Genomic DNA, 26,753 nt, shown 5'->3' with positions numbered 1-26,753 from the left:
TGACCTCATCCTGTTGCCAGCTGTCTTCATGACAGCCCAGCCTCCAGGTAACACACCAAGAAACACCTGTCTCCCTCCTTCCCTCAGCTATCTGTTCAGCATTCGCTCTTGGTTTAGGCTTGCTGACGTTCAAACAAGGAAGAGCCCAGTGATGAGCAGCAGGATTTCATACTGACAATGTGTTGAAAAAGTGAAGTGATTCAGGTATTAGGAGGTCTTGCTGTAATAAGGGAAAATTGACAGTTTAAATATGCACCTGGAATTGGCAGTATACTCACAGCAAAGTCAAAACAGAAGCAATCTGAGGTTTATATTGTTGTTTTATTTGCACGGCACACCACTGGACAAGTGGGGGGACATGAAGAGGCAACCATAACCATAAATGGCTTTGTCTCTGTTCAAAATAGAAGAAAGAATGAAGATCTGTGTGCAACTCCATTTCAGACATTGTGATTTGACTTTCGGCTAAGGTAATGTACCAACTCTCAAGATGCAACGATCACAGCAAAAGTTCATCACTGAGTTTCACGTCCCATAATCACTGAAGTACATATTGGGCCTGTATTTCACAAGCGGCGAAGCCATATATCCTCTGAATTCTCAGCACATCTTGAACAGACTCTCCTGATTTGTTTGTGTGTTTTCAACAGGAGTTTGCACTCCTTGCTGCAGAGACTTTGCTAGGCAACAAAAAAGCTGACCATGCCCACTTGAGACAGGAAATGTTGACCATTTTCAAACCATCGCCTAAATATAATGTACTTTCTTCATGTATTGGGTAAATGCTTCTTTGTGATGTTTGTTTACACAAAATACAATTGAGGGGTGTATAAAGACTGAAGAGGCAGCCAAAAACTACGGTCAGGAAATAAAAAACTGTAACGAAAAACCAAGAATAGCAGACTACCAGGGTTTATAAGCTGTTTGAGGGTGAAGATATCCTCTGGTAAGCTCAGCAAGCCCAGCATTGAAACTTGAAATTATTCACTTTCAAGAGTTGACCACAAGATCTCAGAACAGAGATGTAATCAAAGAAAATGAACTGGGAATGGAAGTGGAAATTCCTTCGTGCAAAGCAACACAACCAGTTGTGATATTTTAGACTAACTCCAGGTGGTCATGCAGTGAATGCAACACTTTTATGTATCTGTAATTATGTTGTTTTGTTCTTTTGAACCTGATGAAGTTAATTTCTGCAGCAAATATACCGGGATCTTAAGTTTGCGTTTTCATTTTCACACTTCTCACTGCTCTGTCCAGGTGCTTTTAAGAATAAACTCCTTTTGTCAATATGTCACTGTGCTCCCCTCCCCCAGGCTGCCTAACTAGCAGCTCTACTGACTAAACGACCACCTGAGGCAGGTAGACACTGCTGCATTCAAACACAGATGAAAAAGCACACACGCTCCTCTGATCTTTTTGTAAGGATCAAATGTCTTTAAAAGGATATGAGAGATGAGGAAATTCCTCCAAAGCAACAACATTATGTTGTACACCGATACTGGGGATTATGAAAAATATTTACCAGTGAATATATTTTATTATGCAGACACCAATTTTTATTCATCCATCCATCCATCCATCCGTCTGTCTATCTGTCTGTCTGTCTGTCTGGGCTGCATTCCAATTCACTTTCATTTGGTTCAATCATTTCAATTCAATTCAACCCAATCCAATCACTTCAAAGCGGTAGATTTTCCTTTTTATTACTCTTTTAGAAAAGCTTTTCAAAAGACAAGCTTGTTTCATCCATTATATTAATATCTAAAAGGGATCAAAAACACAAGCACATTTTGGAGGTGTTATTTAATATCTTGGTACTGTCTGAGATAGGCAATAATGACAACAAAAATACCTCCATATCTAAAAACATGTAACTGCAGATCTTTTCGGCACATCAAGCAGCTATTCTCTTTTTCCAAGGGTTAAAAAAATGAAAAGTAGGTGAACATCCCTTGATGTTTCATAGTGTTGTACTTTAGTTTGACTTGATATAATCATATTGATTTCATAGCCTCTTTTCCTGACCCTGTCACTGCCTCTGCCGCTGCTCTCAAAGCAGAACTGAAACTGGTGGTAAAGTCACGCATTAAGGTTGAATACACTTATTTTGCAGCCCTAGCTGGTGGGCCTCCCAGTAGGTTAAACGTTATCAGTGTAACTTGATCTCCAGCCCATTCTAATGAGAGGGATTGTTTGGAGGGAGACTTTAATAACTCCCATAACCTATTTATACCTCAAAAGACACACCCTCAGTGTATGACGCATGAAAACACACACAAACTGCGCACACACCAACTCTGATAGTATACAAGGTTTCATCAAAATATCATATTTGCCTTCTTCACTCGAGTATGCAATGTGCACACAATGTTGTAGTTGTTTTTTCCTATTACCAGTTTCTTTTAGTATAGCAATCATACAGATGGCTTTTACAGGATCACAATCAAGCCTGCAACCAGGCCATGTTCCACTGCACACATGGTAAAGGATGATGTATTACAGAGCCTTTCTATTTATTATTACAGCAAATTGTCGTTTCCAGTGCATGTAACCTGCAGAAAATGTTTCATGACTGTTGGAATAAGCCAAACCACTAATAACCTGGCTTAAAATAAGAGGAACGGTCGCCAAAGGATAATACCGAGCAATTCTACTTAAAAGCTTGACTTTTTAGACATTAAAAGGTTTCTGTAGGACACTTGAGGAATCATGCAGGCAGTGATAACCAAGTTTGAAAATGTTTAGTTGGCTAGATATGTTTAGGCTGCCTTGTTGCCTTTTTGCTGTAAGCTGGTTAGGAGCAACAGTAAAATGAAAAAAAAAATGTCCCTGCTAATTATCCCCAGTGGATGATACAATTCTGAGGTCCAACCATACCCAGAGTGGAAAAGAGAGAGGAGGCCATAGAAAGAGGGGAGACAGGAGGAGGAGGAGGTGGAGCAGCTGGTGCGTAGCCTGGGTGGGAGGAAGGGAGAAAGGGATAGCAGGAGAGGAGAGGAGAGAGGGGAGGGGGGATACGACAACAGAAGGGCAACATGGTGGATCACTTTACACAGGGACTCCCAACTGTTGCTCTGTCCCAGAACCATTCTTCAGAGTTTGGTCAGGTTGCACTGAGGGTGCCAGTGTTTCTCCCATAAATTTCTCTCTGGAAGGTGGAAAGGCTTCTGAGACAGCATTAAGAGTGTGTGTGTCTCAGCTGAATCCAATATGAAAAATTTAATTCTTTTAGGCAACATGGCTGCCTCTCTAATACTGATGTGTCACATTATTGTTACCTCTCTAATACTGACTGTATATACACAACAACTCTCTAAAACATCACTATGAGGTAGGGATGCATGATATGTCACTTCATCACTGAGATTGCAATGTGCACATGCACAAAAGTCACACTGCAGGACATGAACTCACAAATTCACTTAAACACATTATGCTACAACTTTTCCGCTGCTCGATACAAAGAAAACTCACAAGGTTCTCATTTTTCATGACTAATCTACAAGAGAAGCCCATCTGATGTTAAATTATTTTGTCTTATTTAAGGGATCTTGATTACACTGAGTTTGTTGCTTGCAACATGCAGGCTTTACTTCTGCATGCACAACAATCAATTCACCATGTGCTCTGGTGAAGGGGTGTTCTTCATCACTTTATCAAATATCAGAAGCAGCTTGTCCTGGTGCTGGTTAAAAGTTACAAATTTACTGTCATGGGCCTGGTCCTTGCTGTGATGTTAGAAACGCTTAACACACACACACACACACACACACACACACACACACACACACACACACACACACAAAAATCGTGCAGTATTCACATCTACCTATCCTTACGTCTTACTGGCATAAAGATAACTCTGTCTGCTGCTTGATTTTGAGAGTTTTACCCTCCTCAGCCATGCCGGGACACTACACAGTGTCAGTAAATAAATGCTGCAGCTTCTCATCAGAAGAAAAGTCCCCAACTGTTGGAAAAGTGAAGAAATATCCCCCCTAACTGTAATTTATTGGGTTAGCACACAAATAAAGGCTCTATGTCTGAAGAAAAAGACGCAAGAAGGAGAAGTGTCATCCAGCAGTCACTGGAGGACTGGTTACAGCTTAAACCCTTTTCATACAAGCACTCCGTTCCAGAAATGTTACACCATTTGGCTGACTGTTCACGGGAGTGGTATCACTATTCCAAAGGGTTTGGCTCTTCCTATTCAGTAAAATTTGCGGCGGGGTGATAATGTAAATGCAAGCCTTAAGATTACCAGCATTTACAGCCATGTGACCGAAGACAATTTTTGTGTATAGAACTAATCACAACAGATCTGCTGTTTTTGCACAATGTTCCTACGTGTTTTTTTTTTTGGTTTGAAGAAGAAAATGTCTGGAAATTGATTAGATTTGGAAATTAGCCACTATCAATACCTGTGGAGTCAGAGATAGAGCCGTAGTGTTATGTTCTTTTTATGTATATCTAAATACATGTTTTGTGCCTACCCTTTACCCCTTACCCAGCATTGTTATGGACTGTGTGAAAGGGCTCACACTGAAATATTACAGAAATTTATTGTGAAATGTCTGTAAACAGTGCAAATTACTACCCTTTTCAGAAATGATGACCACTGCAATCTAGTTGAGTTGTAGAATTGTACCACTTACTAGGGCCCATCATGGATAATACCATTGATCATGACGTAAAAGTCCCATGAGCATGACTGGGTAGTATTGATCTCGTCACAAAAATCCAATTAAGTTACACAGTGGTGTCATGATCGTGCCTAAGCTAGTCAATACCATATTTAACTCATGGGAATGGTCTTACTAAGTTTTTCCCTGGCTTAAGCACTTCAGACTGTATGACCTTGATTACCTTGTGTGTTTATTGCATATCAGACTAAGAATAATTCAAGATTTTGCAGATCCAAGTGCAAATCTTGATATCAGCCTCATCAAACAACATGAGATGCAGCCGGTTGTGTGGTCATACAGTGTGATGAGGCTGCATCCAGTTCTTGATGCTACATGTAATGACCTCTTTCTCCAGTTCAGCATTTTTGCTGCTTCAGTTTACCGCAATTTGCTTACAATTGGTGGATTCAATTGGCAGTATGCACCAAAGTGTAATCATTACTCGCCATGATTTATTAGCCACTTAACAGAATAGAGTGAACACATCAAAACACCAGCCACAAAATGTCTGATACTAACAAATATTTGGAACCTAGAATTAGACATAAGGACACCACATTATCCACTGCACCATCCAATCACAATTCCAAGACTGTCCCAAGACTGGTGACCAGCTTTATCAACTTAAGAATTTGCAAAGGACAAAATGACAGTGAGGGAGGCTTTACCTGGAAGCAGGGGGTTGGGATGCTCTCTATGACCCAAAATGATTTTTGAAATACAAAACTCTAAAATCATGGTTGGTTACCTGCTAAAGAGGCTGGCACAGTAATCAAGTTTATGAAACACACTCAAAATAAACCAACTTTTGGCTTGTGGATGGTGGCAAATTTCTCTCCCTCTATCCCAAGGAACAAATTGGTCTGAAAACACAAGATGTGCTACCTTAAAGAGTAAAACAGCGAGAAAGCCCTGACTGCGTAATGAGGCTTTCTCATACACACTAACACTTGCAGTTCCTTGGAGTGTGAACTCAGGGGAAGCATTTGCAGCTGATACCATTAAAATGGCAGATACTACTTTGTTCGTGGCCTGTTATCAACCGACCACTGCTGTGGGGGAAATCATCAACTCTGATGGGTACTGTGTTTGAGGCCACGTCCACACTCAGCTGGATAAATCTGAAAACAGAGTCTTGCCTTTCCATCCACACTATACTGCACTAGTGTTTTACACCGTTTCCGGCAGCTTTCCAAAAGCCTGCTGTCCACACTGAAACGCCCCAAAATACACTAAATCCCAGACTGCACATATGCCTATGTAACTTCTGCTCTACAACACAGAACACAGATGCATTCACTAGATCATATGACGTTCATCATATGATCATATGATCATATGATGAACGTTTCAGTGCATTGTTTTAACCTTCCTGAGGCATAGTGATGCCTGAGGAAGGTCAGTGGATTTCTTCTAGTCTCCTAGCACCTATCACAGGCAAAATCTACAAAAAATTATTATGATTTTCCTTCTCTGTTGTCTGTTCATTTTGTTTTGAGAGGAACCTGAAATGTATATCTAAATATTTAGTAATCTAAGAATAAGTTCATTACTGAGGGCTATAGATAACTCATTACAGCAACCAAAATAGGCAACGCTCTTTGTCAGGCTGCGGTCGGTGACTAGCGGGGCCTACTTTGGCTGTTTTATAAACTAATCAAGAGCACCCCTTCACCAGCTCACATAGCTAACAAATAACTGTGCATGCAGAGCCTCCGTTGACTCTTATTAACCTCTTCAACTCCCGAGAATGCTAGCTCTATCTAAAAATGGTCAAATTTTGCACCAAACCAGCAACAACTTATATATGCATGGGAATAGCTATTATATACTTCCATCATAATGTTCTAACCCTCATACACTACACACCTTAAAACGTGGCATCCTCTGTTGACTTGGTATACTCCTCAAGATCCTCTGATCCTCTTGAGTTAATTTGCCTTACTTGACATCACGCATCCTGCAACATGACTCTTGCAATGTGACTAAATTGCAGTGTCAACGCTGAAACAATATATCGTGCAGCCCTACTAGCTGCTTTGAGTTCTGTGTGAAAGGGTCAGACCAGCGTTTTCACACCACAAATAAATTGCCTTTCAGCCCAGTCATGAAGCTGGCTCACAGCCAACGGTTTCTGCTGTGTTGGACTACTTTAAAAGCAGACATTATTAGGCATTACACAGTGTGCATAATGATGTGCTACACTATATGGTAAAGATAACCAGTCAGAAACTTACATATGTCACCTCAAATGTTTATCTACTTGCTTCCCAAGAGGCTTGAAATAGCCCATGCATGTAAACACCAGTGACTTTTCTGTGATGTCCTCTGCTCACCACAGTCAAGTTTGATAATCAGCATCAGATGCTTTGCACTCAAATAGCTTTCTCTTAAAGCTGCTATAAGATTCTGCCCTTCCTTCACTACATACTGAGCCAGTAGCAATTGGGGTAACCTTGATTGACAGCTGTGAGAGATGCTCTCCTGCCCCAGTTTACCTCAACTGGTTAGATGCCTGAGCCTGAAAATTCATATCTAAAGGAAAATAACAATGGAACAATAAATGCTGCAGAGACTGACATATCTTACTCATTTAAATTCAGACATGAGGATTTTTTTTTGCTCAACTGAAGCAAAATGTCAACCTATAAAACCTCACATGGGTTTTATTATACAAAAAGTCTACAATGTCCTAATATTAAAGTCCAAATCAGAAACTAGAGCATGACACCCTCTGCTGAAATGTCACGTTGTTTTCATAATGACTTGCTGCATTGAAGATATTTGACATTTTGATGCACTAATGAAGTATGTCACAACTGAACATCGACCATGTACTGTATTTTGAGGCGGCTGTCAATAAAAGCAACAGCTCTAGGGATAGTCAACCAAACTGAGTAGCTGCTTAAACAAAAGGGCAATACTGAGCGGTGGGTTTGGGATCAATGTATGTCGCCTAGGGGCCCTACGCACTGCTATAATGAGGAAGGGTCAAGGGTTAGTTTTGTCAGAGCACAGGGCTGCTGGTGCTGACAAGCCAGGCCAGAGCCCATGCTAAGAGGTAAAAGAGAGAATGACCACTCTTATGTAATGCGAGTCCTAAGACTGAAATATGGGATGGGGGCAAAAACAAGGAGTGGCACCCTACTTGTACGAATTAGATGCAACAACTGCAACATGTGTGCTCCATTTAGCCTAACGGGATGAAAAACAGACGCAAAATTTTGCACACGGCTTTCTGTTTTTTGGCTGCACATTTACCCTGAACTGTGTTTTCTCCTGCACATCAGTATCCATCTCCTAGTTGCTAGTACAGATAGCTGCTGGGGTGATCACTGGCCAATATGACACATGTAATAGGTGATGTCATGGCAGGGTGTGCGGATAGAGTTACTGGCCTCTGTGTGTGTATCTAGGGGGAAGGAGGGGCTGGTTGCAAGCTGGAACACAGGGGTGCATCGCTATGAGGTCATGAGAATTATGGGATGTTTGCACAGGGGGAAGAAGAGATGTGAAAGAAAGATACAGTGGGGAAAAAGAGGGTAAAATCCATGGAGGGAAACTTTAGCCTGGAACAGCTGCTAGGGCACATAACAAATGTAAAAGCAGAAACACAGCAGAAACACACCCATAGGACCCATTGAAAATGTTGGAAATATTCACTCAGATGATAAAAAAAGTGTTTAAACACATGAAAGTTTTCCAGCGCAGATTCAGGAGCATGACAACAATATCTGCTAACCCCTCCCACACACACACACACACACACACACACACACACAAACTATGCAAGCATTCTTAATACTTGAACAGTACTTGCTATAGGGCTTTACCTCTGGTCAAAGGAGCGGTGGTTTGGTTAGTTAGTAAGGGTGTGGTCACTGCCACATCCAGGAAGAGGGAAATGAACACACAGTGAAGTGAATGTGATCTGGGCTGCTAGTGGCAGACAATACAGCCTATTGTCCTGCTACGGCCACACAGCCTCATCATCAGCATAATGCCCTTTAGACCCAACCCCACCTTCCCCCACCACCCTCTTGCCCTAGCCCTCAACTGAACTGCTAGCAGCTACAGCAAAGCCTCTCAAATGACCGAAATCAAAGATTGGGCAAAACACATTAAAGGAAAGTGTTTGCAGTTACCATAAATATAGCTGAATCATGAGAAATTTTGAGAAAATGCAAGTACAGGTACAATGCAGGAAAGAAGTTTGAAAATTGATCACAGATCAGACACAGGCAGCCAAGTTTCACTCTTTAACATCGTGAAATCTACCCCTGAACCAATGGTTTGCTTTTGTAGCTTGTTGTGTGTATTTTCTACCACCCACCCAATTGGCCTCACAATGCTTTTTATTTGTTTTTTATTGGGTTGTATTAATCAGGAAAGCTTAGTGAAAACAAAAGCGAAATGCAGTTAGTCCAACAAAATTTGAAATTGTGGTGTAACAGTCACATTCATGATATCAACACCGAGTTAAGGCTGAATTATGCTTCCGCGTAGGAAGAGCGTACGGAGGTTGTGCGGAGCTTACGGGGGTTGTGCGACCGCCGCAGAGCCTTGCCGCGCGCCTCCCAAAAATTGTAACTACGCGGACCCTCCGCAGCCCCACAAGAGCTGTGATTGGTCCGCCGAAGTACACTATTTCCGGCATTTCGTTGCAACCGGCATCACATTCCTGTTGTTGTGCCGTCAGCGCCGTTTTTTTTTTTTTTTTTTTTTTTTTTTAAACTGTTGTGTCTCGACTCGTCGGTTGTGTTTGAAAACTTTGGAGAGTGCCCGCACCTATACGACTCGTTCACTCGCCACAGAAGAGCAGCGACCATACGTCACAGGGTCTACGTTGGTGGGAGGAGAATTGCTCTGTGTGTTTGCAGAGGTATATTGGACACACACGCGCTGCGTAGGAAATGCGTGCTTCGCACAACCCCCGTACGCTCTTCCAACGCTGAAGCATAATTCAGCCTTTAGCTTTAGCAAGCCCCACTTAGTCCTGCGGTGGACAAACGCCCGCTGACTGGGACACAGACAAGCTAACATGGAAACCATATGGAGGCAGAGAACAGAGCTCATGAGGACAGAAGCCAGACTGTGTCCAACACAGATTCTTCCCACACCCCTGGGTATTTAGAGATGCTGAGCTGAAAGTACACAATATAAAGGCATACAAGTAACTTTTTGGTCTCTCTGACAACTGGATTCAGAATTTCACCAACCAATTTAGTCAGTCTGCTGCCAAAGTTAGACTGAAGAATAGAAAATATTGATTGAAATACAAATTCGCAGCCTTCTGAGTCGGCTGATCAAAGTGAAAGAACATCTCTCTGCATCTGTCTTTTTCAAACCTGGTTTATATGCTGGATGAAACAATATGGATTTTAAAGCTGCTACTGATATCTAAAACGCAGTCTTCCTAACCACAATGACCAGGAATCATAATATAAAAGCAGGTTCAGATTAGGGCTGGGCAACATATTGATACCTTATTGATATTGTGATATGAAACAGGATATCATCTGGGATTTCTGGGATTATAATACGATTATATGGTATAAGTGATGTCTTTTCCTGGCACTACAGTAAAGAAATGCATTTCTTGAAGTCAGGCTATTAGACTGTTCTAGTTCTATTATTTTTATCTACCTGCTTCATTATCATATCCACATTACTAATCGTTGTTTAGCAAAAACATCAGTCAAAGCAACAGTCATCCTTACAATATAACCACCATATAGATATGGCGGTATTTGTAAAAGATTTTCTGATGTTTGATTTTGTCAATATCACCCAGACCTAGTTCACATCCTGCTAGTTTTGGTCTGTGGCTAATTTAAGAGTTATATTTGACACACTCCTACAAAAAAAAAGTCTCAAAATGACAAATTTTACTATCAGCCAACTATTGGCAGTAAAAATACTATCACGTACTGATATTGCTTTTTAAAGGCAGTATAAACAATCAGCTGATATATCAGTCTACCCCTAGTTCTTATTTGGTTTTATTCTTCTGTGTTCACACATCATTATCACATTATACACATGCTGTATACTGTTTTATAAACATTGCAATTACCTACAGGGTCTCAAAACATAAAGCATACATTCAGTAGAGGCAATAAGAGGCTATGATCATGTGTTACAAGCCTAAATATAGTATTATTCATGTGAGACGATATCACATGAGATGGACTACACTGTGCTGTTAGACAATATTGTTTTATTGAGCTGATAAAAAATAGCGAGCATGAATGAGAATATTAGTTCTCCTTAAGTTGCCCCAGTGTTCTTTCATGCATTAGTGTGGATTCTGTCTGTCTACACAGCCACAGGGCAGTGCTGAGAAAAAGCCTGAGATATGTGCATAACAGTCTCCTTACGTCATGCTAAGGCTTTTGGGAAGTACCCTATGCATTCCCCTGAGTGTCCGACTCTGTGGTGTGTACGTGTCTTTCAGTTTTTGTGTCTATCCTATTGTGGGCTATTGTGTGTAGGAATCTAACCATTCATGTGCACATACATTTTATGAAACCACTGGTTTGGCTGTCTGCGCTCTGCACTGTAACTTACAGTGAGGAACATGCTACACAAGCAAAAACCACCATAAATCCCTCAACATATTGTACAGGAAAGTTACATTTATGACGCCCCACACCACCCCATATTCTTGTCTCCCCTCTGACCTTTATGAGGAAGTGTGACGCAGTTGGGTTCAAACTCCTGTTAGGGCTGTTTAGTATCAGTCTTCCTGTGGGGCAAACAAAAACACATGCTGCAAAGCCCCACCGCCTGCTTGCTTCGCCTCTAGACTAAGTAAAGCTTAGGGATGAACAGAAATGTGTGTTAAACTTCCTCTCAAATCATATCCGATTAATTTTTCAGTAACAGATGAACGCTTCGAGGATTGACCGCCAGTCCCAATTCTGTCTTTTTATTCATAAAGCTAGAGGGAAACATGTCATATGTAGGGACAGGATGCTTACAGGTTTTACTGTAAATGAGGGGTTTTCAATTAAAATTTTAGCAGGCCTCATCACTCAAAGTTCCTCCCCAGCAAAGGTCCAGTCTATTATATCTAATGTTTCTTATGATTTGCAGGCCTATATGAATATAGTATTGAGGGTCTATATGTACATATTTGTGTGCACTTAACTATAAAATGTAATAAAGTACAATAAATTTCTCCTACATTTGCTTCTCACTCTCGCTGAATACAAGTGCTTCCTGCTGTACAATCGCTTTGATTGGCCAAGATGGTTGAGTGATTTAAATAACATGCAGGGTTGGACAAGACAAGGGGATACAGCTTTATAACAAACCACAACACTATAAAATGTTTGCAAACTGTTTCACGGTCTGGGTGGAACCATTACTCGGTCCGAACATGGAGCAGAGTCCACTAATCTCTGACGGCTACATAAACCACAATAAAGCATCCAACAGTTAGGCTACTGACACCATATCATTTTTGATTTGTGTATTTTTAAAAATGTCCGCTTTTTGTGGTATATGCTGTCTAACATCAGCCAAACTAAGCATCAACCAGTCACGCTGCCTTAATACTACCATGTAGTGTATAGTATGTTTATTTTGCTTTTCAATAAACCATGGTGGAAGGTAGTGACAGCAGGATTTTCAACCCGTCAAACAAGGGTCTGAAGTCTGATGTTGGGTGTGTCATATTCTGTTTCTTAAACGAGTGCTTGAGATGAAGTTATCAGAATAGTACTGTGGTTATACCAAAGACTGTGCTAATTATGGTCATCATCATTTTGAATTGTCATGTCATGTCTTCACTACTTACATCACAGTTGTATCATTTGATTCTATCCACCCTTAGCCACCTTATTCAACTTGAGGACAGTATAAACAAAGTTAGGTCTTTTTCAAAGTGTTGGTCAAGGACAGCAGCTGTCAAAAACCACTAGAAGGTGGTTTGCTGAACTAACAGAAAAGAAAATGGGGGCATCATTTTACTAGAGGTGAGTCTGCACATGGCAAGAGCATTGTAATGTGTTACTGGTCCTCGTTCACCAAGCTTTTGTGAAAAGAGTGCAGAATCTAATGAATATGATCCATTGACACTTAATGCATCCAGTTCATGTAAACTTTCTTCCACACCAAGACGAGCACAACTTCTACTGCAGATTATGCAGGTGCAGCCCTTTTTTGAGAACTATAAACCTGACTATTTACATATGACACACCCAAAATTACAAATATTTGGCAACTCATGGTCAAAAAAAAAAGAAAAGAAAAGAAAAAAAAAACAATGGCCTGGTAGATTTGCCATGGTTACAGGTTTCATCATGGGCACTGGCCTATCTATAGCAAAGCACACAGAGTCCAATCATCCAATTATGCTCCCTGCCTCAATAAACAGCCCATGTGTTTTCCTCGACTTAAAGTAGGCTATTTATTCAGACTTTTGATGCAAAACTTAACATAAGCAAACTTAATCCGATCTACTAACATTAGGCTTACTATGTGTGGTAGCTGAGGACAAGTAGCTTTTAAGACATCCTGTCTTTGTCTATGTTATTAGTAAATCATACTTAGGGACAAGGACAGGAGTGTAGGTCTTCCCCGCATCAGACACACCATGAAAAAACAGTATGAGTGGTCCTGTGACAGAAGAGAATAATGGTTTCCAGTGTTCTCAAACCAGCAGTCAGTGAGTGCTCACCCTACAATAGTCTTACAATGACACTGACCGTAGGGAGACCTTGATCTCTCTCTGTCTCCATCTTTCCCTGTTTTCCTCCTTTGTTTGGCCAATCTCTTCTATTGTCTGTGAGCTTGGTGAGGGTTGGGCAAAAACAAAACAGAAACAGCTTCCCGTATGGAAAAGACAAAATGTCAGTGCTGATGTTGAGCACCTTGCTGCTGCTGTCTCTCTCCTTAAGCAATGCTGGCGATTGTAAGCTGCAAACCAACAGTTATGCAGACATTTTTTTCATGAGGTCTTTTGATTCACCATCATAATTGTCTTTGTGGGGTGCAGCAAAATGAGTTGGTGTCACGGTGCAGGAAACATAACTTTGTCATGCTCCAACCACAGTCACTGTAGGAATCAAAAATACAACTTCCAATCAAATGTAATTCACTTCCCAAGTGGTCAGAAAAGCAGACAAAACTGAGCGGGCAGAGTCAAATTTACCAGCATCTGTTTGGTGCAGATTTTCCAACTCTACAGTGGGTGGAACGCCACTTTTACATCTGTTAAGTAACTAAGCTGTCTGGCCTGGGGACATCAAGGCAGCAGAGCTAGAATTAGGCCTGGTTGAAGTGGCAAACTCACCCAGTGCAAAGCTTTCACAAGCATACAGATAACAGGCTGCATCTGAGCAGGGTGCATAATTGGATACAGGCTTTGCCTTATTTTACCATCAACACATGCTAGGGTTCATGACTTTCTGACACAAACCCTAGAGAGAAAAAACAAATGCTCTTTGGAGATGCTCAGGCTTGGATATGAGCGTGACATGTGTGCGTTGGGGCAATTCAACCAAAGATGTACTGAATCTTATACTAGACTTATTGGGTAAAAAAGGGTACTAGTTGGAATACAACTGTACGGCCTAGAAGGGACCAGGGCGGAAGTTACAAAGCCAAAAGAAGAAAGCTGCCAAGAAATTTCCAATGCTAAACATAACATTTAAAGCCAGTCATGGTTTGCAGGTAACTAACATTTTATGCATTTGTTCTTCACCAGTTGATTGGCTGAGTGCTGTAGTTCTCACAATTGTATCTTTCCACTTCTGCATTTGTGTGTGCACCTGTTCTTCGCCATAGGCTACATACAATTATGCAATTATTCACCAATGCTGACTTTCAAGTGTTGCACTTCTTTTAAGTCCTTCTGGATGGAAGTGACAGCTGAATGCCTAAATTGCAAATAGTGACTGTATGGGGGGGTGGTGGGTGGTGGGGGTGTACTTGGTTAAGTCTGAGCACAGAGCATGAAGGCAGGCATGTTCACTACAGTGTGAGCAACACATGTATGCAACTGCCCACTTGCAAGCCATTTAACATACAACACTGGTTTAGGCTTAAATGTCAGCCAGTGTGTCAAGATACAGCTGAGATAAGCCCCACTGGAACAATGGCTCACTGATGTTCAGCGGTATGAATTTCACATGGCTCACCTGCCTCCCTACTCCCTCCCATCATGCTGAGTTGTTGGCTTCTTTTTTTTTTTTTTACTTGACACCGCACTATCTGCTGTAAAATGCAAAATAAGCACTCTGCTTACTTGCTAATGCCTCCATGAACTAGTGATGTCTATTGGGAACTAGGAATAGTGTGTGCGTGTGTGTGTGTGTGTGTGTCCATTTGAAGCTTCCAAAACAACCACCACTATTGTGCCTGCGTGCACCACCACCAGCTTTAAGTCCCCACATCTCCAACACAACACTTGCATGGAATAAACCTCCAGCAGAAGCAAGGGACCCACAAGCCAAACCGTGACACAATACAACATAAAGGCAACTGAGAATTTATGCAACTGTGCACAGCAGCCCTCTCCAAACAAAACAAACAAAAAACAACCAAGAAAGCCCTTCCATGAGTGTCCTGTCATGCATTATTAACAAGAAACAAACTATCCCTTTCCAAGTCAAGTGAGTAGTAGCTGACTGTGGATACAAGCCTGACCCAGTGGTTCCCACAGTTGGGAAATGGAACCAGGGCTGCTTGAGATAGCACTGAGATGATTAGCCAACTGATCAAACAGTCAATTGACAGAAAGCTTATCCATTGTAATAATCATTTATTAGGTAAAAAACTTAAGTATTTGCTGATTGTAGCTTTAATGAGATCACTAAAGTGCTAGGATTTGCTTTCTCCCTTCATATTATTATAAATTTAACACTTTGGGGCTTTTTGGTTGCTGATCAGACTGGGGAGGTAATTTATAGGCATCACTTCTGGGCTCTACTAACTTCTCATGAGCAAATAGATGACAGTTTAATTAACAATATAAATAACATGTGCAGCCCCAGCTTGAGAGGCTTCAAGAAGGTCCCTGGCGATTTATAGAATAATTTACTTTAATTTCACTATCATTTCAGTGCTTAAAAGTCACTCTAGTGGGAGACTGTTATGAAGATGGCTCTCTAGTTCATATGTATTCAGTCCCCACACTTTGCTTGCCTCGCCAACCATAGTGTAATGGGTTATGTAATTATGCACAGTCATATGCAACAACAAACTTCCTCACAGAACCTTAAACCATGGGGTGTGTGTGCCAAATATGTGTTTAAAAGCATACACATTTATGGGTCTTTTACATGAGGAGGTTAGGGTACTGCTGGCCAAAACCCACGTTTATGAGTGCAGATTATAGTCCTATGGAGACAGATAACATTAGACCACGGAGTGAAGCAGCAGGACAGCCAAGTTCATCAACTTACTTGCATGGAGTCGTTCGCCATCGCTGCTCCTGCTGCTCTGCTGTGAGTGAGTGCGGGTTCACAGACAGCCTCGACACATGAGGGATTTGTCCCTCACTTGAATGCACTGTCCCCTCTCCCGGATAATAAAATGAAGAGATATTGTGACTAGGACCGGCGCCCGTTCAGTTGAGTGTTATCTCAACTTTGCTCAGTGTATTGACACAATGGCAAACGAGGTAATCCGCATTGTTGGCTTGCCTGACCGCGCCTGAATTGATCCTCCCTGTCCGTTTGTGCTCAACGTTTGCCCAACAGTCAACGCAGTGAAGACCATACACTGTCTGTGCATTTAAAAAAACACACAATTAAAAGTCCTCAGAAAAACAGCAGCGGAACAGAAGTGTTGAGCTGCGGAGTCATTGTTCCTCTTCTCTGGATGCTTGCCATTCAACAGCTAGCAAGAGAGCTCCGTAAAAAAAAAAAAAGGGAAAAAATCCGCCTCCGTCGTGTGGAGCTGAATCGGACCGTTGATAGTCACATCCACACAAAACAGGAGATGGCAGGGCAAAGTGTAAAGCCTTTTCCACCACTTCTTCTTCTCTAGTAACATCCGTGAAACATGAACACGCCTCAGTCAGTCTCTGCCTGTATCACATGCCACAAAAGCCGCCTGTCAGTCTTGTTCAAGCCGTGTTGCTTCCCCGCACACGAGCGAAACTATCCACACCTGATATTTACCTTGAATATCACACCGAGTGAAAACGTTAAAAACATGAAAATTAAAAAAAAGCGTCGTTGCTCGTTGTAACACACAGGATGGACACAGTACATCACACAACACTCAAACTGCGAGGGGACTGCTGCTGCTGACGGGAGGGGACAGTCTGAACACACCACTTTACTAGACCAGCGGCGCGCCCCCGACGCTCGTGCAATACCGCCCGGGCACTCATTGGTCCAGCGTTGGTGGCGGGGGCGCGCCCAAATGCGTCACGTGACCAAGCGGCAGCTATTGTTGTCAGCTGCAACTTCTCTGAACCAACTGTTGATTAGGTCGGTTCAGGCTCATTTAACTGCATGGAGCTGTGCATTATCACTATAATTATTATAAACGTATTATTTGTATAGCACTTTTCCTAATTTTACCCAATTTGCCCTAAGGGATCAATAAAGTATATTTGATTCTGATCGTGAAAACATAGTTACGAAATATTATTATTACTATTATTAAAATAAACTTATTATTTGTATAGCACTTTTTCCAGTTTTACCCAGTTTCCACTAGGGCCTCAATAAAGTATATGATTCTGAATGTGAAAACATAGTTACACAATATTATTACTATTATTACAGGCTTTGGTGTTGTATGATCAAATTGGTGAGGTCTCCCTTGGTGGTTTTCAAACTGCGGTCCTGGGACCAACATGGGTCTCTGAAGATGTTTCCTGGGGTGTCTCATATGGGTTCTGTTTAATTTCAGCTGATATCTAGGAAGACAACAGAACTCTCTAGAACAAAAGGACAACAAATGTCTAATCAGATGGCTGTCTGTGATCTTAAGCTCAACCTCTGACATCTCAAGGCCCACTTATACACCCCTGTACCTATAAAAGGCCATTTAGATATAAAAGAGCTATACTTGCAGGAGTGGCTCTGTTACACCTTAATGGAACTGAACATTAATTAATGTCATAACAACTGTGTTTACCTGCTATTTCATATCAAAATGGATGTGAAAAAGGCCTATTCTTGTTTAGAGTGAGAATACCTGAATAAAAAAAAGAAAACATTAAAAATTGCTTTGTCCTTTGGCCTTTATCATTTGAGTGCCAATATCCGATTTCTACACTTGGATACACTTACAGGAACCAATTTTAATCACCTAAGAAACCATTTTATTATTATGTCAATTTCCCCTCAGTAATTATGGCATGCAGTGGGCAGACCAAGATGCTCCATGAACCACTAAATCAATTTGTGGGTCAGACTGCTGCACAGTGAAGGTTGCTGACAGACCAGTAATGGTGCCCAGCTCACTGACTGAGAGCAGGTGAGCTAAGCCACTCTGGTCTTATCTATACACCCACTAGGTGTTCCCTGTCTTTTACAGAGGCTGTGGTGCTGCAGTTGTCAGTGGGATGTGTTTTAAAGGGTTTCAGAGCCCTAATGCAGGAAAAGAGTCAAATGAAATTCACTCGCAATAGCTGAGCTTGAGAGATATATAAAATAATTTCCTTCAGCTCTCCTGCAGATACATCAGTATATAATGTATAGTCTCAGTTCTACCATCTGCTTTAGGCCTGAAAGCTATTACGGACCTAAATAATTTATGTTCGTTAATAAGGACGAATAGATGAATGCAGATATAGTACTCCAACGGACAGTTGAAGCTGATTTCATCTGACAGAGGAGCACCACTAATGCATTGCAAAGTTGATGCATGTGTGGATGTGTGGGGGAGAGAAAGAAAGGGAATGAGAGTAAAACAGGGAATTAGGGAGAGCGTTAGACAAAAAGATAAAGAGGCACAGATGGTTAAAAGGAGAGAGAAACAGACAGAGTGCAGGGACTCATGACAGGTATAGGTGATGTTATGGCAGTCTGACTGGGTGTCTCCTTTCCAGATTTGATAGATAGATTGCATGGGCCTCTATTTGCATGATTGATTTGCATTATGAAAATTTGCCGGCAGGAGTATGAGAAGGAAGCAGGATCAACAAATAACCTCAACGATCCCACACAATACATACATATTCTATGCGTCACATTGGCTATCTTGTGCAAAGGACATGTAAATGTGCTTCAAAAATCTGAACGTTGAGTATCTGCTACTTGACAAAAGAAAGAAGGCTGAGTCACTGCAATCAGCAATAACATTATTCTATTCAGGAGCAATGTGAGGGAGCAGGACAGGAGATGACATTGTGAACACATTACAAACTTATCCACGCCCACTAATTCTATCTGTCGATGTCGAGCATTCGGAAGCTGCTTATTTATAATCCTATAGAGAGAGACAGAGGGGAAGGACACAACTGGAAACAAGGGAAATGAGAATCCCTATTTAATTTCAATGCTAAATTGCACATGACTCGTTTCAACAATAAACTCAACATCTTCATTTAGCCCAACACCAGATATTTTGATTTTTTTTTCTTTTTTTTGGCAAAATAAATGTATAAACATTTAAATTAGACCACTAAAATCTTAACTGGATACCTTTGGTTAATGAAAGCTTGTGGCACTTCATGATGTCGGCACATAACTTCCCAACTTGTTTTTCGAGTCTTTTGTGTATTTTTCTTAATGCAGGATGGTGCATTTTCAAAAAAGGCTGCACGAGGGACACAAATTCAAACTGTTCAGACTGTTAGGTATCACTTTGCCTTTTTGACATCTGTTAACATTTTGTAAAGATGGATCACAAACTTGTAGGTGATGGAAAGTGGGCTTACTCGCATTACTGTAATGGTGGGCACATCAATTCTGTTCCTGTGTCCAGGAGGGTTTTATAATGAGACATTTTGCTCATATTCAGCAAAAGCCATCCCCATGTTGGGTGAGCAGAAATCAGTAATGACAATAAAATATAATGTCATCATTGCACCATGGCTCTGCTGAGCCATATGTATGATGTAAAAACTCGGGCGTTTGACCAGTGTAGGTAAAGTCTAGCAGGAGAGTTTCTCACCTAGGTGCCAGTCAATCAATTGCTGTTGACTTGGTGTGTGTGTGTGTGTGTGTGAGTGTGGAGGCCTACATGTGTTTGTCCTATTGGTTTCCTTCAAAGTTTCCCACCATACGTGTCCAAAGAAAATTTTAGTGGCTGCGTTAGTTGTATTATGGTCAAAATTGGTCATGAACATATGTTGTGTTTGAGAATAAAAATCCTACTTCTTGAGTCAAGAGGAAAGAGCCTCAGTCAAAAGGTCAGTCTTAGTTTGGCCCCAGCTGTCACCATGGCACTCTGTCAAAATGGCCCTTGGGCATTTAAACATAACATTATTTTGCAAAATTACGGATATTTAAAATAGAAACACAGCCTATAGCCACTTTAGGAAAGCTTTTACTGTCTGGTAGGTCTTGCCTGTGGAAAAAAAAAAATCTGTACACAGCAAGTGATGCATTTTACATGCATGGCAGTGGCAACAGCTGTTTGATTGAAACAAACAGAAGACATAGATAGTCTGTGTGAGCTGTGACAGGCCTCATGGATGGCCCTCTCAACAACAACAACATCAAAAAAGCACAAAAACATTGTAGATTACCATTATAGCAATGAATCAATAATGTATTATTACAGTTCATAAAAAGGTATTCACACCTAGTATTGTGCTTTAACCCAAGAAATTATGATTATAAATAATGAGTGTTCACCAAAAATGTTGGAGTCTCACAAGAATGATAAACTAGACAGATAGAACAATTTTATTTCTCTTCTTTTCAGAACAGTTTCCCATATTTTTCTATGCCGTAAATTACCAAACAAAACTGAAAACTATTTTATACACACACACACACACACACACACACACACACACACACACACACACACACACACACACACACATATATATATATATATATATATGTACTACCTGTCACTTTGAACCATTTTGTCCGTGACTCCCTAAACACATCAGTCTCCAAGGAATTAAAGGGTTAGCTATCATAAGCTAGCATCGCTGAAGTTAGCTAGCAGGAACGAAAATCGTGTGCCAGCTCCAAAACAACCCGTCAAAACAGTCATTTCTCATTTTCCAACAGGTTTTTTTTAACCTATATACCTACTGGATAATAGCAGAGTAAGCATGACAGATGCTAAAGTTCAAGTTGAGGTCAAGTTGACTCCAAACTCCCCGCTACAAATCCAGGCTCCAGCAGAGGACAAGACAGACGAGGAGGTGGACACAAAGCTTATTATACCAGGTGAATCAGTGTCTTTGGGCATTTACCTTCATACTACTCATCTGATTCAACTAAATACAGTGTGCACAAGTTGCCATGTTACCTACATTTCAGTGAGTGTAAATGTAATGATACAGTTTTCACCAAAATAAGCAAACAGCCAACATCCTGCAGCCAAAACAAGGCCGCCAATAAGACTTTAATGGGAGCATTCTGAAAACATATTTTACACACTTAGTAAAAAGTGTTGTTATTATCATCTCTCTAAACTCACTTTGCAGAGCTAGGGGACTCTCTGGAGGAGCTGGCTGGTGTTGCTGTGGCTCCATCGTGTGGCGAGCAGCGGGACTGCAGCCCGGACTGTGCAGCCTGGGCCTGCCAGGAGCTCCGGCTGATGGACAGGCTGCCGTCCATCCGGCTGCAGCTCCACGTCCTCATGAGCAAAATCGACGACTTCATCAGCCATCTTGTCAGTGGGTAAGGAGATAGTCAGTGGGAGTTTGGTTATAATGCACTGATTGAATTTCATGGGAAAGCTACTGAGAAGCGGCAGATGCTTTACTGTGCAGCTCTTGCAAAAGTCCCTGTTAATGTCAATTACAGAGGGAGAGACAAAGAAAGGGGTTATATCAAACATTTAGAAAGCACTGCAACATGAATCCAGTGATAGCATGGACGGCAAAGAAAAATAGGAATTGGAAACAGATATTATAATAACAGATGAAAAAAATGGGAGGAAACATCTAAAGCATGACATAAATTAACTAATAGCCCAACATGGAGGGAATTCAATTGGAAGGTGAAAATGCAGAAGTTTAACACTCCATCTATCATCTCAAAAAGCAGCAATACATCCAAGTGCTTGGATTTCTGGAAGAGTATTCAAAACGAGATAAGCATAAACAGATTTCAGGTATTAACTTCACTTTAGATCCATGACAGCAGCTTCCTGGTTGAAGCCACAGCCTCCCAGCATAATACAATGGTTAAAAAGGTTAAAAAAAAAAAAAAAAAAAAAGTGTTTATAATGGGGGAAATCACAGTGAGATTACCGTTGAAAACAGTAAAATAGTTTACAGTAAGATGGCCACCAATAATACAAGTAATGCCAGAACTTTAGTCACCTCCTATTTTTTATTCATATTGTTATTTATTTCAGTGTATTTATATTTATTTGTATTTTTGTTCCCAGTGCACTTGTGTTTTTTTGCTCCTGATTTGTAAGCCACAAAATAAGTGCGGCTAATACTACAGTTATTGTATTTTTAAATCATGGGTGGTACAAATGTTGTGGTACTGGATATGTGCTGGTCATGTTTAGGAAAGTCTATCATGAAAATGATTGTAACCCAGGAGGAATTACCTCATAACAATATTTACAACAGATATAAAAAGAGTGTAAGTTAAAACAAGTGTAATTGTTTATGCATCTCCAAGTTCTATGTTCCTTGTATTATGTGTGGTTAATAAAACCTCAGTAAGGAGAAAAAACTCTTAAGTCCCTGTAGGAATATTATAGTGACATTATAGTTGACAAAAACACCACAAAATATGATTAGATGCTTATAAACAGACCACAGATACACTTAATGTTCCTGTAAGAATGTCCCAGTAAATGTTCCTCAGGGTACACAGGTACATTATTTGCACTTACAGACCTATGAAGTAAATAAGGCTTCTAAAGCAAATTTATTTCATTACATTACATTTAAATAACAGCTAATCTTTGCTCTTTGTTTATTTGGGCCTGTGTGTGTGTGTGTGTGTGTGTTTCAGCAGTCAGGAAGATCTAGACAAAGAGAGCTTTGCTGCTTTGGTGCCGACTTTCCTGTACAGCTGCCAGCCTTACTTTACCTACCTGGAGTCCACAGCTCGGAGCAGCGCACCCCAGCCCTCCTACATCCGCTCAGGGGTGAGTCTTTCCCCCTGTGCAAAGATGCAGGCCCTTTGCCCCGCTCCTAGTTATGCCTCCTCTGCCCACAGACAAGAAAGTTCATATTTTAATTAAAGACATTTAGCGCAGTGAGTGTAGAAATTATTCATAAGCTGCGGTTTTGAGAGCTAACACCTAACCTTATATTGCAGTAACTTTAGGAAGGGATTTGGTTCAAAGTCATTTCTTAAAATAACGATTGCTTCAGACTCTCCAGACCCTTTTCTGACCCAGTCGTTGGAAAACACAGTAGACTAAGGGAGACACAAATTTTCAGTGTTGCTGAATGAGATTGACATTTATATTCAGCTTTGTGTTTGAATACCTCATGGTTTAACTGTTACAAGCTGAGTCTGCACTCCAATTGTGTGTGTGTGTGTGTGTGTGTGTGTGTGTGTGTGTATGTGTGCAGCTGCTGGACTTCTCTCAGCAGCTGTGTGACAGGTTGGAGCAGCTGGTGCTGACCTGCGCCAGTTACAATCTCCTCTGCCTGGACGAGACCAAGCCTGACAGGTGTACACACACACACACACACACACACACACACACACACTCACTCACATCACCATCAGCAGCAGCAGTAGTGCTAGTGTCTACTACTACGTATCCCTGTGTTTCAGTACTCCCCAGTTTTTCAGCCTTTATTTTTCCAGGGCAGGATTGCAGATGATGTTCCATGACGCCCTGGTCACATGTGTCTTGTGGCTACAGAGCAGCTCCACTGGAGCAGCAGGTGTTGAGTGCCTTGCTCAAGGGCAACATGGTTGTAATTAATTGTTGAGTGAGGGAGTGTAATTTATTATGGAGTTTCCCCTGTCAGTTCACTCACTAAAGCTCTCCCCTGCTAACAAACAAAAAACATTAACTGTTGGCACATGATGTGAAAGTCTTGAATGTGATTACAGTTTTATACTTGACATGGGCTTGATTTCAAGTCATCTACTATATAATGTAAATCAAGTCCTCCTCATGTTTTCCAAATATGGAAAATGTTCAAAACAGACTCTTTGGCTACTCTTTGCACAGACAACGTCTGTTGCCTTTAGTCTCAGCTCTCTGCTATACTTCTGTCTAAGTCAGTGTCAGATATAGAATATTAATACATATTCCATGTTGCTGTCTTAATTGTTGTCATGCAATTTCCTCAACCTCTGAACAATAGAAATAATTTGCCAACCGTTTCCCCTGTTATATATTAAAATGCCACCAGCTGTCTTGTGTGTCTGTAGGCTCATTCTATCCTGTCTGTGTGGCAGTATCTCTTGCTTTCACTGTTGTCACTGTCAGTTCATCTGAACCAATAATTCACTTTGGCAGAACAAATTTACTTAGGAGCGCTCATAAGAGTCCATCGCAAGAGTTGAGTATTTTGGATAACTTCCAGAGACCATTTATTGTCATTTTATATAGACTAAGATAGACTAAAATCAGACCTCTAAGTGTCAGAAATATGTAGGCATGTCAGAGTAGAACCAGAGAATGAAGCGAAGAAGTGGTTAACTTTTTGGGCCAATCAGCCTCAAAAGGGTGGTAGAACAAAAGGGCTGTAGTTTCCAAACACATGCACGTTGCATCTATACATCTACATGTGTTTCTATATGGTGCATATTTCATATTTAGCAAGCTGTTAGCAGTAAGCAGTTGAGAGAGAAGCATCTGGAAATAACTGTAAGTAAATGTATACAATAATGTAATGCATCAGAGTCTGTTAGTCCCTACAGCTTACTTAACCTCAGTGTTGCTGATGCTGTTCCCTTTGCTTTTCGATTGTATTTCCGTGCTTACCATCGGTGTTCTTTTTGTCCCTGCTGAATTCTGTGACTTTTGCTGCTACACTGATACAGTTTCCCCACAGCGATCAGTCAGTTTCTTATTATCTCACTGTCCAGCACCGGTAACCTACCCCCTGTTTTCTCTCCCTGCTGTGTGTTGCCAGTGTGTCTCACTTCTACATCGGCCAGTGTCACACAAGCAGACTGAAGCTGACCATGTTCTGGTACTGTAAGCCGATGCCGTTCCAGGCCCGCGCCAACACCGGCCTGTACAAACGCATGCGCTGGAACGTGGAGAGACTTGGCGATGACGAGCAGCAGCAGGCAGATGAAGAGCAGGAGGGAGAGAGAGAAACAGTCGGCGATACAGAGTAGTGAGTCAAGAAACAGGGCAGCAAGGAGGGAAGGATTGAATAAGGATTCAAGGCCTGTGGACCTGCTGTCAACAGTAATTTGCATCACGAGGAAACTGGCTTGATGAAACATGCGTACCAATATGCTTGTCAAGGCAGCACACTGATGTTTGCAGTGTAGCAGTGTCACACCAGTGCCATAGATCTTTCCCAGATTTGTTAATTAGAACTCAAACGTTTGCCCTGTTCCATCTGACCTCACTGCTTATGTGTACTTGTGTATATGTGTGTGTGTGTGTGGTCTCCTCAGCTATTTCCTGTGTTATGAAGATGTTCCCAAAGTGCAGACTGAAGACAACATAGACAGGCAGGACGGTGACGGCGATGGTGGTCATGGTAACGTGGAGAGGATGTGGTCCATCGGTCTGTGGGTCCAGGTGAACCCCGACCCCGACACAGAGGACATCTACGACTGGTACACTTGTATTCATCTCTCCAAGTGACACTGTTGAAGCGCCCCTCCACTAACTTCATGACTTAAGTCCTTTTCAAAATTCTTACTGAAGCAGTTAATCTCACAAAGTGATGTATAATATTTCCACCAACCAAGGAAAACAGCTGGAAAACAGTGTCAATAATGAGTCATGAACAAATGCGTTTTGTGCATCCTTTAAAATGTTTTTTCAGCTTCGGGCCCCTACCCAAAATTGTGTTGTTTACTGAGTTAGATCGACTTCATTAATTTTGGAGCTATACACTTCCGATGAAGTGCATGTTCTTTCGACAGGGAAGAAGCTGATGTCTCAAACTTGAAGCATCTACACTTTAACCTTACAGGGGAAGCGAGTATTGCATTTTATAGTATGCGTGTGCGTATTTGTGCAGTAAAGCTCAGTATCGAGACAGCCTGACACAGAAAGGCCCATAGGCATGTATTCCTCTTGTTGCTGATTCTTGTATGTGTGTGTTCCAGGATCCTGTGTGAGGTTCCAGAGGCCAAATACATGAAACTGTTATGTCTGGGCAGCGAGGAGCCGTCTACCTGCATTGCTACAGACCTCCTGCTGGGGCTGCTGTTGTCCCAAGAGACCACAGGAAAGGACGGCAGCGCCAGTCCAGACTGCACTTAAAATGATTTTATACTCAGGAATATTGTTTTGACAGTCACCTCAGGGAGACATCACTCCAGACTGTGCATAAGAAGCCATGTCCACAGGACAGTACCATTGCAGACCAGCTGATAAAGTTGTGCCCAGTTATTGGTGATGTCAGCCAAATTGTGCCAATCCCCAGTTACTTGATAAAACAGTCTAAAAGGTTCATCATCTGGTTTTATATGCACCAGGCAGCTGGAAGCATATGCGCCACTTGGAAGCAGCTCATATGACGATAAAGCATGACTAAGTGTCTTTCAACCCTCTTTTTAGTCTGAGGGACTTTTTGGTGACAGGCCTTGTCCAGACTGGTTCCCATGTTTCTCCACAGCCTGCTTGAAGTTTAAAAGGCTCATGTTTAACATTATGTTGTTGCCAGTGTTAATTGTTGTTTAATATTTAAGCGTATTCCCTCAACCAGGCTGGAGGACAGTTAAATTTGTACTATTTTATACTGTTTGTTCATTGTGATGTTATTATTTTTTTACTTTTGTTTATTTTTCAGTGTGTTTCTGTGATCATTTTAAAAATATTTCACAAAAAGTGAGA

At 41.3% G+C, this 26,753-nt stretch overlaps 2 protein-coding genes across 3 annotated transcripts in view; one reads left to right on the top strand and one right to left on the bottom strand.

Annotated features, from left to right (window-relative positions):
- Positions 1-16,964, bottom strand: part of pkn1a (protein kinase N1a) — a 59,950-nt gene extending 42,986 nt beyond the window's left edge. Inside the window, exon 1 of the mRNA XM_030046267.1 lies at positions 16,103-16,964. Within this exon, the coding sequence (XP_029902127.1) occupies positions 16,103-16,123 (21 nt within the window). The 5' untranslated portion in view covers positions 16,124-16,964. The remainder of the gene's footprint in view (positions 1-16,102) is intronic.
- A 3,846-nt stretch (positions 16,965-20,810) lies between these two features.
- c1h19orf67 (chromosome 1 C19orf67 homolog) lies at positions 20,811-26,651 on the top strand. Of its 2 annotated transcripts, none has more exons than XM_030060658.1 (7): positions 20,811-21,013; positions 21,274-21,469; positions 22,772-22,904; positions 23,338-23,438; positions 24,862-25,071; positions 25,361-25,525; positions 26,024-26,651. In XM_030060658.1, the coding sequence occupies exons 1-7, from the start codon at positions 20,896-20,898 to the stop codon at positions 26,178-26,180; spliced, it is 1,080 nt and encodes a 359-aa protein (XP_029916518.1). In that variant the 5' UTR covers positions 20,811-20,895; the 3' UTR covers positions 26,181-26,651. The 2 variants fall into 2 exon arrangements, with proteins under 2 accessions (XP_029916518.1, XP_029916510.1); XM_030060650.1 differs by having other exon boundaries at positions 22,769-22,904.
- Positions 26,652-26,753: the final 102 nt, after the last annotated feature.

The sequence above is a fragment of the Myripristis murdjan genome, chromosome 1 (assembly GCF_902150065.1).
Source record: "Myripristis murdjan chromosome 1, fMyrMur1.1, whole genome shotgun sequence".
Classification (NCBI taxonomy): Eukaryota; Metazoa; Chordata; class Actinopteri; order Holocentriformes; family Holocentridae; genus Myripristis; species Myripristis murdjan.
Note: the sequence above shows the minus strand (reverse complement) of the source record. Positions and strands in the feature narration are given on the sequence as shown.

Excerpts from the sequence above, each read along its gene's own strand:
- c1h19orf67 (XM_030060650.1), top strand. The coding sequence starts at position 20,896 with ATGACAGATGCTAAAGTTCAAGTTGAGGTCAAGTTGACTCCAAACTCC. Across the intron at positions 21,470-22,768 it reads ATCAGCCATCTTGTCAGTGG|CAGTCAGGAAGATCTAGACA; the intron begins GTAAGGAGATAG and ends TGTGTGTTTCAG. Across the intron at positions 25,526-26,023 it reads ACAGAGGACATCTACGACTG|GATCCTGTGTGAGGTTCCAG; the intron begins GTACACTTGTAT and ends TGTGTGTTCCAG.